Below are 18,692 nucleotides of genomic sequence, written 5' to 3'. Positions count from 1 at the left end.
ACCAGCTAGAGGAGTAACTATAAATACACATACTGCAACTGCAACAGTTTAAATTAAAACTAAGAAGTGAGATACAGAAATAAGCTGTGTTACAAACATTTCATGTGCCGCTGGATGAATTTACACTGGAATCTTAATTAAAGTGGTTCATTAACAACAGCTTTCAGCTCAGTCACACTGTGCTATTGGTCACTTGTGAATTTTTACACAAAATAATTTGAAGGATGGAGACCTATACGCAAGTTAGTGCTTAGTGTATGCAAGCAGTTTTTTTTCAGTATTTCTAGTATAACGGTATAATCAATTATATTGCTAATTTGGGTCAAAAAAGTTTTTAAAATGATTACATGTAACGCTAAACGTCCACATTTACCACATGGATGGTTAATGTAAATGCCCGACAAGGTGAAACTGGTAGGTTTTTCAGTTCCTGGTTTTATAGGTCAACAGCTGCTCGCTGCGGCTTTGACTTCATGCAGATGTTACTAAAACAGGAGTAGATGTTTCAATGTTATGTTGTTATACACCAGTCATGGTGCGACTGACAAATTAGAGATGTCACCAGTGGATTCTGAACAAAAGTGGAAGTCTATGGCACAGAGGAATACACACAATATATCAGGGTTTGGCTACATATGTGAATACAGTGTAACCGGTATTAAACCCTACGACTTGTTTCATTTCTAAAATACCGTCCTGAAAGCACTTCATCACAGCATGGGTACTGCAGATCATGTCCAGATAAAAAGGTATCATCCTCTAGTAAAGAGATAAGCATGTTTGACCAAATTCTTATCACTATATAAGAATCTTTATCACTTTATCACAACTGGCTATTTAGGGTGTAGATGGAAATAATGCACTGTTGCACTGGTAAAAAATCGTATATCACGTGAAGATATGAATGTGAAAAAACTGCCTGTGGTGTGTCCTGAGGCATCTCAGAAGCAGCACCCGCATCAAGCACATTTCTGATTATTAGAAGAGTGAACCTGCAGCACCCCACAGAGGCCAGGAGACAGCCCAAAGTAAGATTGTGCCCCACATGAGCCATGATAGAAAAACAGTGACAGACTTGCTTAGTGATGCTTACATTTTCTACCTCTGGTGATAAACGTGCACATATTTAAACCACATTCTTCATTCTTTCCAGCCTGTAAAAATGGTACCGAATCATGCATAAAGTAATCCCCCTGTGTAGTTTACAGTCTTACGTGTGGAAAATCTAAACTCCAAATGGAAAATGAGCATTAGAAGCTTTGCACTCTCTTTCTGGAGCTAGTGTGCCAAAGGAAACTGCTAATGTCAACCACGGGGATAACAATCAAAACACGTTGGCTTGTTTTAGCACCTGCATACTTTACGGAGGTCCCACGTCCATCTAAAAAAGAAAACAATCATCCACAAGCTTCAAAATGCAACTTTAACACATGACAAGTTGCAAGTTAAAAAGAGTTAGTGCTCTCCCTTCAGTTTCTGTGTGACACATTTGATGCGGATATTTTCTCTGAGGTTGCGGAGGCGCGCGCTGCGACTTGTGATTTCCTCCACGTAGCATTTGGGGAACCAGCCCCGCTCCCCGTCTGACAGCCTGATGCCTTCCACCCAGCCTGTTGAAACACAGCAGCCCTTAGACATCAAATAAACAGCTGCGTGTTTAATGCATCCATGTTCTGTTCATTTAGGTTCAGGCTGGAGTGGTAAAAAAAAAACAAAAAAAAAACAGACTCTGCCCGATTCTTACCATCACTTGTAATTGTCTTGGCGTGAAGAATGTCAGCTTTTTCCAGTGTTAACTCATCGTGCTCTTGAGCCTGGTAGCTTTTGATGCACTGAACTTGCGATATATCTAATAGGAAAAGGCACGAAGCGAGAACATGAATGAGGAGGTGAATAGTGTTGCCTTAAATCTTTCTGCACTGATAGATCTCCACTGACCATCATTTTCATTGGCTTGCTCGATGTCTACGAGCGGGTCAGACGGAAACATGGCGGTGATCCATCTCTGCTTCCCGCTCCTTGGCAAACACAAAGCCGACAGGAGCGGTTAAACAACTTAACTTGTCCAGCTGTGACTGAAGCTTTTGACAGACATGACACTCACTCGGTGTGTGATTTGAGCAGAATCTGATGTTTGAGCTGCTGGCCTTCACACAGCTGTAGGTGGAAGATGAAGCCTGAGATGCCCTGCAGCTTCTGACTGAGATCCTTCACTTTCAACTCTCCGATTTTAGCGTGTACAAACACCATAAACTTCCATGTACTGCAAAGGACAATGGGTCATTTTAGTATAATGATCAATAGCAAGCAGTATATACAAATTCATAGATAAAACTACATCTCAGTAAGTTGTTGAACCACTAGCACCACCTACCCATTCTACTTGGTTTTGGTACTCTACAGAAGGAATGAAGCAGCAATCTTTTCCTATTTGGTGCAGGTGTAGCCCGTAATATTGGAAAAACTCCACCACTCCTCAATAAAGAGTGTTCAGTACAACTTTGAAATGATTTGCAGGGATCCTTCCTTGTAAAGGGACAATCGAACCAATATTATGGCAGCAAAATGCTGCCTACAGCATAATAGAGTCACCTGATCACCTCACTGTGGGGTTAAAGGTCTGGGAAAAACACCAAATTGTCAAACTGAAACAACACCTTTAAACTAGGTAGATACCACCTTTAAGATTATCTTCTCATGCATATCTGAGCCGCTTCTGGCACTTTTACCACTTTTTAATGCTCTGCGGAAGTCCTATTATGACCCTCTGCATTTGTTCCATTTTGACACGGGACCTTAAACTTCGATGTGAAAGTGGGACGACTTTCATGCTGAGGGTGATCAGTCTTGATGAGATCAAGAGACCAAACAGCAGCTTTCGGTCAAAGAGTCCCCAGATCTCAATAATCAAAGCGGCGGGAGCACATCCTGGACTCCCCCCACCCCGACATTTATGGGGCTCTGCAACGTGAATTCATGGCCCAGGGTTAGACTGTCAACACAGACTTCTACTGTCTGAGACAGACCGGTGGAAATGACCCAAACTGGGGTCCTCGCCAGTGTGCCGCTTGCAGTTTACTGAAAATGGATGAATTTTTCTGGCCACACCTTTGGCACTTTTCATGTTATGCATCATTAGAACAATATTTCAGCTTTTCTTTGTGTGCACACTGAATGTAACTCACTCCTTCCTCCTGGACAGCAGCAGGCAGTCATTGAACAGGTGGAGGTACACTGGCTTGGTGGGTAACTTGAGCTTTGATCCGGAGATGCTCATTGTCTGAGTGTCTACTTCCAGGAGTTCTCCGTGCTTTACCAGCCAACGTGACTGGGAAATAAGAGGAAAGATCTACAAAGAAAGGAAGCAGGCTCCGCTTTAATGAACAAAAAAAAAAAATACAAAAATGTGATAATAAGAGGAACCTTCAAACGCTTCCCTCACCTTGCCCTCAAAGTGGATTTTCTTGTTGAGATGGATGAGTTCCTCCATCCTTTTCATCGACTGCACACTGGAGTTACATTCTTTGATGATCTAAGAAGACAAATACCAACATGGTGATTACTGTCATGTCTCACTACTGGTACTCATCCAACTGGCTATTACAGATGATAATCACCACCTTTTTTAGCTCATTGAAAGCTTTGGTGGCGGTGTCCTCATCTCGGGAACCCGGTGTTGTCCTCTTTAAGATATTCTGAAAAGTAAAGATGGTTTTGAAGATGTTCCAAGGAGTAAACAATACTTTTGTGTGGTGATGTCGCAGGGGAAAAAGAAATATTATCCTGTATGCAGTTCCGTATGATTGGGTTTCAACTGGAATTCTGCAGTGAATGTTTAAGCGTGTACCTCCACTAGCATTTTAAGCCGTGTGATCCTCTGAAACGGGAGGATTAGGAAAGAGGTCAGAGGAAGTCTTTGGCAGATGGGGTCCTCCTCTAAGCGAGCCAGGATGCCGGGGAAACGAGGGTTTTCGTGCCTGAGAGGACAGGGCGAGAAATGTTTTAATGACTTTCAGAGAAAGTGAATCAAAATTCCAGCATCCAATTCAGCTTGAGAAAACATGCTCTTAGTCAAGATGAATCATCTGCAAGTTAAGTCATGCAGGCGTGAAAATACACCAGAGCACTCTCAGACAGCCACACAACAATCAGACTTTATGCACTGCGGTCAAGCACATGTGCAGATGTGTGCTCACGTCTCCCGGGGCTGATGTGTTTCTACACTCACAGCAAACGCTGGTATGTCTGCTCCTGGTAAGCCTGGTTGGTGACATAGGGTAAATAAACCCTTCGCAGAGACGGGCAGTGGTCCAGGACGATGTCGCACACATCGAAACGGAGAATGTCTTCTTCCAGCCTGTGCTCCAGATCCTGAAGAAATCTACAGGCAACAAGTGAGGAGAGACTCAGAGAAGGAGATGTGATACTGGAGATGTTAGCACACGCCGACCTCAGGGTAACAGAAGGACGTCAGCTGCGTGTTACTTCACCTCTCACTGACATCTTTGACTTCGGGCAGCTTGGAGAAGAGCCACTGCTTTTCCTGAGCCCCGAGGCAGTCTGTGAGCTCCGGTGATAGCATGAAGTGGTCCACTGCAATTGTCAGGCTGCGAATGTACGACGCCTCGGACGTCACCAGCTCAAACTTTGCCTGAGTTTAGATAAAAGCAGCAATTCAGCTTTATAAAGAGCAGTAAGAGTGAAACAGAGATTAAATGAGACGGAAACGTAATACTTTACTCACCTCCTGTAATTTCCTTTCTTCGTTGCTGAAGTTGTCGAGCTGCCCGCTGCTTCGAACATCAGGTATATCCTGCCACAGTGCAAAAGCAGAGCCTCGCGATGAGCGAAAGGAGCTGGATGGGGACAGATTTGATGGAGACGGGATCCCATCAGAGCCCTCCTCCCTGAGCCCCTCCTCCTCTGTGCCCGGCTCCTTCCCTTGCTGCCTCTGGATCTCTCTATTGATGGCGACGTCGCTGTATTCCTGGTACAGAATCGCTGCAAAAAGAGCAAGTTTGTTCCAGGAAAGAACAGGTAAGACTTTGTAAAGATTGGAATATCTTACAGTTTTGGAAAAAACAAAAACAGTAAGTGAAGCGAACTTACAGCTGGGTAAAAACCGTGACAGTCGATTTGAACTAGGAACAGATGGATGTGTGTTCAGGTCCTCCTCTATGGATTTCTTACGCATTCTGCGAAACAATGGGAAATGAAATTCTATGTTTGATTTATTCTTTACAGATTTTAAGTAGCACTATTTTTGCTACTATTTACCCGAGCTTGGCGCTCCAGCGTTGCAAAGGCATCCCATTGTCACCGCTGGGAAAGGAAGGTGCCGGTCCCACGGGACTCTGGGGAGCGCTGTCACTGGAGCCTCCTGAGCTCCGCTGCTTTGAGTTTGACTTACCTTAGGAGAATGAAATGCAGATAGTGGATGTGAGATTTATGGCATTTATGACCTTCTGAGACCTACTCTGATAGACCGCATGCAATAAAGGAGACAAAGAACTGTTGTACTTTCTTTTTCATGACTTTTTACACTAAGGATTAACCTGAGGCTTCTTTTCTGAGAACATAGGAAAAGCTATTTATCACTGTCAGTTTGTACACACTACAGTCAGCCTGTGCTTGGTGCTTGGCAGCAATAGCAAAGTTATTAGAGATGATGATTTCATGATTGTTGCCTGAGTGGTTAGGCTTTGTTCCACTAACATTCACCCCTCGAGTTTAAAGCACAGCAGAACTTTTAATGTGGCTGAATCCTGCAGTCATTGCAGCTTGTGGTCACTCTTGCCTCTGCTCAGTAAATGCTAAATTTCTAATAGGCATTTAAGATTGAAACTTTTGGAAGAAGTAAATGAATAAACTGCCCCAAACAGCATGCTGTGGTAGTCATCTTATTAAGTCATCTTTAATTTGTCTCACTGATCTGTTATAATCCGTTGGGCTGCTTTGGAAAACTCTTGATTGATCCATCACTGTTGTCTACTCACAGTCGGTGTTGGGGTTGAGGTTGCTGGAGCTCTGTCTGTCCCTGGAGGCTACCCGAGCAGAGAGCGACTTCCCCAGCTTCAAGGTGAAGGAGTTCTTCCTTTGCGATAGCTGAAGCCTCGATATTATCTCTGAAGCTGAGAAGCGCCGCCGTTCCTGGTCGCCTTGACGGGTGCGTGACAAAGAGCTCCCTCCACCCGCGGCAGTCGATGTGTCCATGCTGCCACTCACCTCTCCTACACATGGCATCGAGTCCTCTATTATCTGCAACGGTTCTTCGGGTAGATTAAAAATATCATCGTGACTGGTGTTTGAGAGATCCGTAGCACCGTCTGTGGATGAGGGACTTGAAATGGTCTCTAGTGAAGATATTCCGCTGAGGTCTTCCTCTAAGAAAGATGCAAAAGGTCCAGGAAAGATGTAGTCTGCTTCCAGGACTGGGCTGCTGAGCGATTCATCACTCGGACTGTCTGGGGAATAAACCTGCATCTTTCTCCCTGCGCATGAGAAAATTACTTTATTAGATGAGAAGAAAGAATGTTAAGGAGCTTTAGAGCCTAATTTGCCAAATCAAACAAAAGGTTTACACTCACGGATGGATTTCTCTTTCAGGGAACCCTGTGATGTTCTCCTCTGAGGCTGGCAGGAGTCTGAGCCCTGAATGCCAGGACATTCTGGTGACGACGGTAGCTGAGATTCCAAGGAGTCTCTGTTTGTGTACAGAGAGGACAGAGGGAACGATAGAGGGAGGCTAAGAGCAGCGTGGAGAGGACGACATACTGTTGTAACCGTTCGTGGCTTTTCAGTTTCCTCCTGCGAACGAGTCCTGCTGCCATTTTGGCATTCAAGCTCACCGTCACCTGCGGCGAGTGTGGGAGAGTTCGAATTCAGATTTGTTCCACGCTCGCTGTCTGTCCTGCGGCCTCTGCTGCATGTGTCATTCTGTTCGTTTAGCGTCTGTCTGCAACCATTCAGATGCTGCGAGTGTGTTGTGCACTGTGCGTGTGGTATAATGGCCGGCCTCGAGGAGCCAAAACCATTTAATTTGTGAGTCGCTGTTGGCTGTAGCTCAAAAAAAGCCAGCGTTTCCTGCTGGCACACAGCAACGTGCTTGTGGTGACACATGTGGATGAGACGTCTGTCCTCGGTGGATTCACTCAGACTCTGGGACTCTGCCGAGCCGCCCGGGATCCACATGCTGGGGGTTTCTCCTGGGCAGCGAATGGCATGAAGGTGAGGCTGGAAGTCAGGCAAAGGTGAGAACCCATACCCGGGGAGCATCGCTGAACGGGCACATGAGGGCTAAAAAAGAAGAGAGGGAAGATCACAAATTCATATTTTCTAATTCAAATGCAAATGAGCTGCAGACTGGAACTTTGTTAATAGCTTTGGTAAACAGTGGCTTATAAGGGACTGGATAAAAAAAGGATTTAGAAAATCTACATTCAGGATTTAGAACTGCCTAAAAAATAGCATTTAATTCTGCAGTAACATCTGAAAAACATGGAGCAAACATAATTCCTCCAACCACCTTGCTGGACAGAACGACTACAGCAGCAAACCACTTATCTTGCAATCGAACATGGTCGGACGCGGCTCAGTGTTTGCAGCCTGGCTTAGTGTCGCCAGAGGATTCCTAACAATCGATCGAGTGTTTCGGTGTTTTCAGTTCTAATAAGCAGCAGTCCAAATTCTGGAAGTTTGTGAAACCATTTAGATCATTTATGGATGCCGACTGTGTGGAGGTGGCACAAGAACGACCTTCTAAAACCCTTTCTTCACATTTTACAACTCGTGCAGCAGGATAAAGGCACATATACAGCTCCATGAAAAAGGACCCTGAAACTGACATGTGCAGACATGCGCGCACACACACACACGCACGCACGCACGCACGCACGCACGCACATTTAAGTCTGATGCAGTGTCTTCCTGCTCTAATTAAAGGACTTTTCTCCACACAGCATTCACCCCCTGTACTTAACATCTCCACACACACGTGCACACACTGCAGCTCCAGACAGAATACCACAACAGAAGAACAGACGGAGGAAGAGATCGTCAGCACTCTCACCTTTCACCTGAGCTCTACACTCATCTGTCAGTCTGGTTGTTGTTCTGACTTCCTGTCAGCTGCTGTCTTCAGCAGGCACCTTTAGTGATTGACTATTTACAGTGAGTGTCTGCTGAAACACAGCAGCGGGTCATAAAGTTAGCTCTCCTGACAGGCTCTTTATACACACACACACACACACACACACACACACACACACACACACACACACACACACACACACACACACACACCAGTGGAGCTCTGTCTCTGCTTACACTGCTTCCTGGGCAAGTAATCCTCAACTTTTGGCCTAAACACCTAGGGAAAAGAATAAGGCAGACACAAACGTACAGCACACACACACACACACAGCCTCAAACCCACAGAGGGATATAGAGGTAGGGATTATTAAAAAATAGTTTTTATATTCAAGTCACATCCTCGCAGGAACCTAGGCATGTGGTTCTGGCATAATCACACTGCTGTCGATGGCAGCACACCAGATTCTTCTGTTTTCTTGGCAATAATAACAAAAAGTTAATTTCTTTGTCAGTTTTTTTTTTTAAATATATGTTCTTGTGGCTGAAGCACTTGGTTAAACTGTACGTAGCAAACAGATTTGCAAGCACTAATGCCGTTTTCCACACATGCACGCTCACATTTGTGCCACATTTGTTTTCAGTCACTTCTTTTTTTTGTTCATTTTTAATAAAGATAACTACTGAATGCTCATGAAAAATATATATCTTGCAGCATAACTTGTTAGCACTGCAGGATAAAATATGTTAGCCTGCATGTTTAATTTTAAATCTATCCAGCTTCACTTTATTATTTTAAACTCCTGTAAACTCACAGAGCGCAAAAATAGTGTACTGTATGACAATACAGGGCTGTATGTTAATTTTTAACTTTTCTATCAGTATTTTTCCACAACAGCCTACACACACACACACACACACACACACACACACACACACACACACACACACACACACACACAGTGCAGGCTCTCTGTAGCCAGAAATTATACCCTTTAATTTGGGGATTTTTTTTTTGTAATTTAGAGCTTAATCATCATTCTCACACTGCAAATGTTTACGAGAAGCTTACATTTTACATTAATGTATCCCATTAACCTGAGTACCTGTAATTGGCATGCGCCTAGTGTCCCTTAAGTGGATAAAAGCATACACTCGTGCTTTCACTGAGAGTATGTTTGTAATGTTGCCTGTTTGCCTGGAGAATCACGGACTGGAAATCACAGTTTACCTTCCTTTTTGTTGAGCGCAGATGTGTATGCTGTGAATATGAGGCCGTTGAAAAGCCACACCTGTTCTTGTGGCAAAGGTAGGCAGACCAGTCAATCCTATCTCTCTGTTTCTTTCTTACACACACACACACACACACACACACACACACACACACACACACACACACACACACACACACACACACACACACACACACACACACACACACACACACACACACGGTAGGCAGGCTCAAATGGTTACCTGTTCCCCGCTGCAGACAAAGGCAGCCTTTATCTGTGTACCTGGGCCAGGCCGCCCTGAGCACAGGACACCTGAGAGGGTGTGGGAACTGCTTATACTGATCCACTCATATAGTGCAGCCACTGAGCCATATAAACACATCTCGACCACTGCTGCATAATGACACCAGCTTACTGGTATCTGCATGTGATTACTGGCTGGTTATACTCTAATCCTGCTGTAGTGTATGTCAAGTATTAGCTAAACCCTCTCTACCGCTGTCGTTTATAGTGCATTGTCTAGCAAATAAGGGAAATAATCTATCCTAATGAATGAATGTTCACATAAGCCTTTAACAGCACGTTAAATGTAACATAAATCTGCGCAGCGCATTAGTTTCATCTTTTCATTTGACCAAGAGAAAGATTTAAAGAGCTGAGAATAAATCCCACCGCTGTGTTTTATCAAAACATGAAAGCATCCGATTACATGTGCTGCGCATTCCTCTCCCTGATACAATTATATCTATGCACTATTAAAATTTCAATTCCAAAGACGTGTAATTTCCCTTGTCACAGCAGGGTGTTATTTTGTGACTGTTGTGGACTTTGCTGCCAGTGTTTCCCCCCCTGTAATTTCACTAGGCTGCTCTAAGACAGCGTGTCTGCATACAGAAGTTAATGAGTGGCGCTGTGGCGTGCATTTAATGCCAGCAGCCAAACGAGGAGCACTTTTAATTGTGATACGTCTCAAAATAATCCTTTAATGGGGATAAGCGCAGGAATATGAGCATAAATCTATTGCTGATTCAGCACGTCAACAGAGCCAAAACGCTGTGTAATCGCATAATTAAAGTTTGTCTGATGTTTGCTGCTGGGAGTTTAAAACAAATGGATTCATTGCTGGAGCTGTTTGTGGTTTTTGACAGTGAAGATGTACATGTCTACACTGTTTATTTTACTAATGCTAGGGTGTATAAAGGTAGCACTGCTTTAAATGGGCACGTAAGCAAATCTATCACAAACTTGTTGGTGACGAATCAAGATATTATTCAAACATCAACATGAACCCATCCCACGCAGCACTTACTACTGCTGTTATCTCGCTGTGATTGACCTTTGATCTATTAAAACACGGCAACCGCTGTACATTCCCAGTTCCCACTCGGATTCAAAAGTTACAGTACCTTCTGCCATGGTGCAGCTCCACGGGATTTTTCTAACTGGCTTGCTGACAACAATAAACAGCCAAAGTAATCCAGCTATCAACACAGGCACTGTAATTTATTTTAAGTCTTTTCCACATTTGCGTCTGTAAATACTCACTAGAGAGCTGAACGCACATTAATCGCAGCCCACGAAGACTGAGCTTGTGGTCTCCAAAAGTACAAAAACTAAAGGATTTTTATTTTCAGGGATCATAAAACTAAGAAACAGTATAAGAGTAGATCTAGCCTCTTCAAAAAAAAAAAAAAAAAAAGTTTTCACTGATGCCATTTCCCTGGCCGGAAACAGACAATGTGGTCTAACATCACAAACTAGGAAAAATAAAGCGTGTTGATGATTAGTCAAGATAAAATAGATAACACTTAAAAATGTACATTATTTTAGCTCTTTGGAAATGTGTTATCTCAATATGTCAGATAAAGGCGCACCCCCCACCCCCCAACAAAAATCTCTACGTTGAGTAAGACTAAAACTAGGTTTAGTAAAAAACTTTCAGTTGCTGAAATAAAAAAAAAATCTAGTCATTTTAAAAATAACAAAAAATGGAAACTAGCTGAAATGATGATCTGCACTCACCAAACAAACTGAAACAAAGTAAAAATACCGAGCATTTCATCACCAGCGCGGTGAGGATCTGGTGCATTTGTGTTTGTGGGACTGGTGTCTACACGACTTTGGGTCTGCTGCTTTCACAGACTCTCATGTTTCTATCAAATGTTCTGAACAGCTTTGAATCTTCCCCCCATAAATGCGCCCCATTTTATAATAACTAAAAAAGACCAAAACTAACCCTAAAAACAATAAATAGAGATAAAGATACTTTGTCATTTAGTGACTCCCCGTCAACCAACGTCAAGGGATAAAAGCGGCTTTTTAAAAAAACGACACAGACATAGTAGCAATAAAAAAAATGTTTACATGGTTATTTACAAGAATGCAAAGATTACAATAGTGTGCATTTGCTTATATAGTAAATGTTAAACAATAAATGATTAAAGCCACTGTGGAATCCAGCTTAAACTAAACTGAACTTAAAACAAAAACACTGCCGGGCTGAATGGATAAACTAAGATAAACTAATCCTGATCATCAGGATCCAGTATAAACACTTTACTTTCCTAACCTTCAGGCCAATGCACACTTTGCTTTGCTATGATGCTGCAACCCACACAACGCTCCATAACAGGCGCCAGTGATAAAATACAATAATTTAAGGTTTTAAGGTTCCTTCCTTGCAGTGTTACGATGCCTTATGGCAGAAATTTGAATAACCAGGCACAATGAAAAGATAACACACACACAGTCACACTGTTTTCCATGACTGCCCGTCCTCAGTGTGTTTGGTCAGACAGACGTGGAGTGTCCTGGCAGTGTGGTGCGACCATCTCACGTGTATGTGTGAGATCGCAGTTCAGCTCGGTCACATCGGACCACTAATTGCCAAGCAGCAGGCTAAAGAGCACAGCACTGTCTGCCGAGACAAGACGTGACATCATTCAGCGTCAGGGAAAAGCACCTTCCTCAACTCTCTGTTTTGTGAAATATTTCCATTGAGCGCTGGGACAGATGTGAAACAGCTTTCAAAATGGAAAGCATAAAGCGTCCGATGCAGTATTCTGTTGTTGCAACAGCATATTTCACAGCGTGAGCAGTTCTGATGAGATCCTACAAGCTGCTGTAGAGCAAAAACGATGTCTAACTAGGACTAATTTGATGCAAATTATGATGCGTTGGCATACAAGCAGTTAAAGGCAGCTGGGAACTTGTCGAGAAAATTTAGATCTAACAGAATATTACAGAGGTAGGCATGTTTAGCAAATGAGTAAATATCTTTGAAACCTCTGAAATGATGACCACAGCCTTTGGAGTTGTTATTAATGTTGCAATTGAACCTTGTTCTTCAGTGCAGCCACCATAGTTTTAAAAACAGCATTTTATGGATGATTATGACGGCTTAAATCATTAGAAAGTGTTTTGCTATTTATCTGTTAGTATTTTCTGATTGCTTACAGTTGATAACGCATCTATAGTGCAGTTGCACTTTCCCGGCTGATTCTTAAAATATGCATTTAATTAAGGTGAAATTAATTCAACCGCACTGATGGAAATTTGCCTCAGTTCAGGTTTATTTTGTGCACCGCTTCAAATGTGCAACACAGACACGTGTGTGGAAAACCAGGTGGTATTCATGGTGTTTCATTTTAATCTTTCAAAATTAAGCTGTGCTGAATTCTCGTGAAAGAAGTAGTCGAGGTTGACGCGCTAATCTGCATTTCTTTTGTCAGATCAGACATGTCAGCAGTTTTAAAGCAGATGGGTGAATTTTAGGTCAGGCAGTTTAGTTTCTTGGTATTTGTACTTCTTCTTCCAGCCTCCACCAGTGGCGACAGGTGAGTACCCCGGAGGCTACTGAGAAGGTTGGTAGTGGTGGTGTTAGTGGGAGGGTTACCTAAATGTTTACACATGGTGTGGGTTCTCCTAATCCTCCCCTAAAGCCTCAGGCAACTTACCCATGACCTACTGGGACACTATGAAGATGCATGCTGACAACCCGGCTAATAATCGCACAAAGCTACAACTCAAAATGTACACCTGAATGTCTGTGTGTGTGTGGGAGAGAGAGGGGCTCCCAGCCTTTAATTGAAACCGACAAAATGTAGAGAGGCCCTCTCTAACCTTGTCTCGGCCAGTGGGCTTCCTGCTAGCAGAGATGAACAAACAGCGAACCCTCATTTAACAGCCTGGAAAAATGGCGACCATCTCACGCGTAAACGCCAAGACTTTTGGACCTTTAACCTTTCTCCTGCCCCCCACTCCCGGCTTCACTCATCCGCCATTACAACTGCAGTCAGATAAGCTGATGCACAAGAGACACGCAGCCAGGATAGCAACGACACAAAGGAGCTATTGACAAAACTTATGGAAATAACCTGATCTAATTATGGTGCTTTGTCAGGAGTCGCAAAAGCTACCATGTAGATGGAGAGCCAAAGATCCAACAGGTTGTAAATCCAGAAAATCTGATAATGAGCACCTTCTGACAGAGGATGGTTATCAGAATGCAATGAGATTTGAAAAAAAGGAGAGCTGTTTTAGCAGGTTATGCGGAGATATGAAAAGTTCAACCCAATCAGATTAGTTAAAATTCAGCAAGCATGTCGTTTTTACAGTAAACGTTCCATTATACATATCATCAAGTCTTCAAATATCTTCTTTTTCTCCAACCACTAGATAAATGCCTTTAGATATTCATACATATTAGATTTAACTGACTCTCTTACCTGACTAACTAATGCTAGTATCCTATATTTTTTTTCTCTTTAGCTAATTTGAGCACCAATTCACAGAAGAAGTTCAGGACACTTTACACTGTACCTTAAAATATTAGCAAGAAACCCCAATGCTATATATCCAGAGGCTGATAAAACATATTCCTCCATGCTAAAAAATATTTTAAACACAGTACTCTTATACTCCTGGGTGTCTTTATTCATTACTACAAACATAAGCAAATCACTATAGTTTAAACTCAGTCCTACATATGCTGCTCTAAATACTCAAACATCTAATACGGATTACTCCGCAGCTGAAAATAGTTCCTGACAAATGATTTGGTTTGTTGATAAAAGTTTACATTTTGTTTTCAAGTGGCACAGTGGTGCAGAGGTTGCCTCACAGCAAGAAGCTCCTGAGTTCGACAACCATTTGACTGGGTCTTTGTGAGCATGTTCTCCCCATGTCTGTGTGGTCAGACTGGCGACCTTGCAGGTGTACCCTCCCTCTCACCCAGTGGTAGCTGGGGGAGGCTCCAGCCTGTCACAAACAACATCCTTTCAATTTATTACTCTGGGGTGTTTTGTTTTGTTGTTTTTTTTTTTTTTTTTTTTTAGCCCAGAAGACTTCTAATAACTGACTGCCATTCATGGAACTGCATTGGTTTCATTTTAGTTTATGGCTTACATGTAAGTCTGCTGAACAGGAGGATGGAGGGTTTGTTAGTTCTTCAACTGTCAATCAGAGCACTTTGATTCCTAATCTGATCTTTTGCCACGAGCTCTCAAGAGTTTGACCTACTTTACACCGAACTGCTGCTGCATCTCTCGCATTCATCAGCTCCTGTGTTTGCACACACGCTCTCTGTTGCACTTTTAACTACAGTATCTCTCAGCACCGAGCCCTACCCATGCTCCTCGCTTTTATCATGCGAACAGGCACGGACAAGCTATAAGTTGTTTTGAAATGTGATCAGGCAAAAGTGGAGCACGCCTGATGAGATGACCATTCAGAAATGATTCGTGTTTAGCTGAGAGCTAAAGCTGTAAACTATTCAAAACCAAACTGTGAATACGAGCAGCATCGAGGGGATTAGTGGGTGTGAAAGAGAGCTGAATGGCCTTTAAATTGGGAAAGAAGACATGCTGCAGATGAATGTGAAAGCAACACCTGGTTTATGTTGTTTTTTTTTCCTGAAGAGCACAGATGTGCAGAAAACATTTTAATGAAGGGCACTGCTTCCAAACCCAAGAATGCATTATCGTGCACGAGCCCAAATGTGAACACACGATGCGTCTCACTGGCCAAGTCAATAACCTGGGGCTACAGTCTTAGACAGGTGTGCAGCAACGCAGTCAGGGCAGTGCTCTGTACACATCGCCCCTGGGTTTAGATTTCAAAATTCTGTTGGTTTTAACCTTTGTATATGGGCCAAAAAGCCCTCTGACAGAACCATGGACTGCTGCCTAAAAAGTAAAAAGTTTATGTTTTCAAAGCGAGGCTGGAGCCTCCTGCTTGCCTCAGAAAAAAACGTTTCTAAATACAAATCAAAGCCATTGCCTTGCTTATCATTATTAACTGAGTGCAGAGGCTTTTAACTCAGTAGGTGGCCTGTTTCAGAGTACAGGTTTTGAAGACAAGTTCACGTCCAACTTGAGAGGCGCCCTACCCCCAGATGATACGCAGGAGACACTTTTCCACATTCCCCGGATGACTCGGCACACTCATTCCTCTGAAATTGACCGCTAAGCTGAGGCAGGAGACAAACAAAGAAACTCGAAAGCACACAAGCAGGAGCAAAAGGCTGCTATTATGGGCTGTTAACACTGTTGCTATTTAGGCCACAAGCCAAAAAAAAAAAAGGAACATGACCAAGTAAGTTTAAAATATCAGTGTCACTCATGGTTAAATGACAGGTTGCTCTCAGTCAGTGCTGCTTAGTGATCTTAGCCTAGTTTTTAAGGAAAACAGGTGAGTGAGGAAACCAGAGCAGAGGCACTTATGACAATGTTTGTGAACATCTATAAATCCCATGAGGTAAACCGGGAAGCAGTTGCATGCAAGGTTAGCAGGGATAGGTGAGGTGGGAGGATCGAGAGGTGTGGCATCCAGGATTGCTTTCCTAAACTTTGCACACACCTACACACACATGTGCACATGCGCACACACCTACACACACATGTGCACATGCGCGCGCGCGCACACACACACACACACACACACACACACACACACACACACACACACACACACACACACACACACACACACTCAGACAGCCAGTGTCTGAGTGGCAGGTGATGGGGCAGGTGCTCTGCAGACATGCAGTTGTGTGGGGGAGGAAGTGTTGGGGAAAGGCAGGGCTCCTGCGGCAAGCAGAGTTATAAATCTGTGATATCAGCAGGCGTGCAGAGTGAAATCAGAACTTCAGTCATTTGCTGGGAGGCCAAAAAATGTAGTCAGAAAGAAAAACAAGTCAGTCATCAAACATCTTTCTTCCCCTCCAATGAGAAAAAAGATAGATAGATTATCAGAGAGACGATCTCCAGCCTGTAATAAAGTGTGGTAAAACAGTCCAAGGTCCTGATTTACACTTTCTGCCCGTATGATGTGCAGATGGCTCATTCGAGACAAACACACCGCAGTAAATCAGATAATCCACAAAACCGCTCACAACTATCTAATTGTGCTCCAGTCAAAATATGAATCTCCAGACTATCCATACACATCATCATCGTCGTCATCGCCATCATCATCGGCAGCCGTCAACTCACATGACAACGCACTTAGTCATTAGGATAGCAGAAAGAGGGCCAGCCATCATCTGGGATTTTGCTGATGATAGTAGAAAGACATTCAGAACAAGTCAGAGTGTTCTCTCTCAGTGGGTGAGCGAGAGAAACACAGCAGCTTCCAGCTATTAAATGTCATCGGTGCATTACTGTTTTATTCACTGATGAAGCGGCGTCAGCAATTTGGCCAGTTTGGAGCTTTTGAATAAGCCCTTCGTGTCACATATGCAGATGAAGGCATTAATTAATACAAGCACTCACACGTTTCGAAGCACACGGAGCCAGAAAAGGGAAGGGTTAGTAACAAGCTCTTAGCCAGGAGCCACAAACACAGAGGTGGATTTGAGTATTATGCTAAAATCTAACGAGGAGGAGAACTGAGCAGCGTGTTTGAGCTGAAGTGCCAAGTTTCAGCCCTGTGTAGTTTTTAACAACCCTTCATCCAGCATATTCCAGACATGCACTTACCTGCCCCACTCTGCAACAACTCACTGCTCCACTGTAACCATCACATTCAAGGCTCACCTTAGTCTACACTGCCTAGGGAGCAGCTGGAAACATTACAGATGCAAGAAGCAGCTTCTTCCAAGAGAATACATTAAAGCAGAAGCTAATAATCTCACTGGCAGGATACATGCATCAATTTGAGTTGGGTAACTTGACTATCTGCAGACTTTGTCTAAGCGGGGAAGCCAGCACAATGGTTAAGCTATTAACTTGATTCTACCACACACATGGCTTTCAAAGAATGTGTTCAAATGGACGCCTTTTGTTGGTAGACAATACACCTGGTAGACAATACACCTGATAACCCGTCTCATGACTATGCTTCCTGTATCCAGCTGAGAGTTTATAAGCTGTCATATTTATGCAATGCACCTGACGAGCTGCACAGCACTACTTTCCTCAAGTGTATCACACAAAGCACAGCCTGCACTCTCGGGCAAACGGCGCAGCTCAACTTCCACTCACAGCAGCCGTCTGATATCAGAGACAAGATGGAATGTGTGTGTTGGTTTCATGACTTAATTTGTTATTTCAGAGTTATTGCTGGTGTATGTTTAGTACTGTACCTCAGTGGCGTTAGCAGCCTAATGTGTGTGCTGGATGGAGTTCAGCAGCAGTGTGTGAATCCAGGCCATCCCAGGGTCAGACTGGACTCTGTTATCCATTGCTGCCTTGTGTTCCTCCCGGCTTCTCTCCTCCCTCGTCCTCCCTGTAGCTTTGGACACAGCCTGGACTTTTATAAACTGCACTCCTCCGCTCGGATCTTCTCCTTGTTCTTGTTCCCCTCTCCAGAAAAACAAAAACAGGTTGAGAAAAAACAGCCACCGCTTGCTGCACTCAGAGCTACTTGCAATGCAGATCCCCTCACTAAGCTCTTCTGCTCTCCCTTCCCTCTGCTTTTCCCTCTCTCTCTCCCTCTCTCTCCCTCCCTCTCCCTCTCTCACACACACAGCTACTGTTAGGGAAGTGCTGTCTTATTTTCTCTTATTCTCCTCCCCTTCTCTTGCCCGTTCTATAAAACTAATAGTTATTTAGTTTGCCATTTCAGCACCTGCCGGGAGATTGAAAGGGAACATAAATTGGAAGGATAAGGTTGCACTTCTATGGAAGTGTTGAACCACTAAAAACTCTGAATGTGAGGGCAGTGGGGTATCTACTTTATCAGAAAAGTGATTACTTTTGTGTGTGCATGCATTGGGAACCGTCCTAATGTGTGAGATTTGCACATGGGGATTGAAAGGCAGAGATTTGCATGTTGGATTTTGTGCGTGCAGCTCCATTGCTAGAAATGCCTCTGGCTGCGGGAGCGAGCGCACGCCTGCATGCAGCTTTCACCAAATGTCAGACTCCG

The 18,692-nt window shown here is 43.6% G+C and overlaps 1 protein-coding gene across 1 annotated transcript in view; it reads right to left on the bottom strand.

Annotated features, from left to right (window-relative positions):
- Positions 1-837: 837 nt before the first annotated feature.
- arhgef19 (Rho guanine nucleotide exchange factor (GEF) 19) overlaps positions 838-18,692 on the bottom strand; it is an 18,019-nt gene continuing 164 nt past the window's right edge. Inside the window, exons 1-16 of the mRNA XM_040048041.1 lie at positions 17,908-18,692; positions 6,588-7,296; positions 5,997-6,491; positions 5,278-5,410; positions 5,110-5,195; positions 4,745-5,001; positions 4,491-4,651; positions 4,229-4,381; positions 3,848-3,977; positions 3,621-3,695; positions 3,443-3,532; positions 3,186-3,349; positions 2,105-2,263; positions 1,939-2,018; positions 1,745-1,849; positions 838-1,610 (exon numbers count right to left, since the gene is read on the bottom strand). The exon at positions 17,908-18,692 is cut by the window's right edge and continues 164 nt beyond it. Coding sequence (XP_039903975.1) covers positions 1,456-1,610; positions 1,745-1,849; positions 1,939-2,018; positions 2,105-2,263; positions 3,186-3,349; positions 3,443-3,532; positions 3,621-3,695; positions 3,848-3,977; positions 4,229-4,381; positions 4,491-4,651; positions 4,745-5,001; positions 5,110-5,195; positions 5,278-5,410; positions 5,997-6,491; positions 6,588-7,275 — 2,931 coding nt within the window. The 5' untranslated portion in view covers positions 7,276-7,296; positions 17,908-18,692 and the 3' untranslated portion in view covers positions 838-1,455. The remainder of the gene's footprint in view (positions 1,611-1,744; positions 1,850-1,938; positions 2,019-2,104; positions 2,264-3,185; positions 3,350-3,442; positions 3,533-3,620; positions 3,696-3,847; positions 3,978-4,228; positions 4,382-4,490; positions 4,652-4,744; positions 5,002-5,109; positions 5,196-5,277; positions 5,411-5,996; positions 6,492-6,587; positions 7,297-17,907) is intronic.

The sequence above is a fragment of the Simochromis diagramma genome, unplaced genomic scaffold (assembly GCF_900408965.1).
Source record: "Simochromis diagramma unplaced genomic scaffold, fSimDia1.1 OVJJ01000387.1, whole genome shotgun sequence".
Taxonomy (NCBI): Eukaryota; Metazoa; Chordata; class Actinopteri; order Cichliformes; family Cichlidae; genus Simochromis; species Simochromis diagramma.
This window is presented reverse-complemented; position numbering and strand designations above follow the sequence as displayed.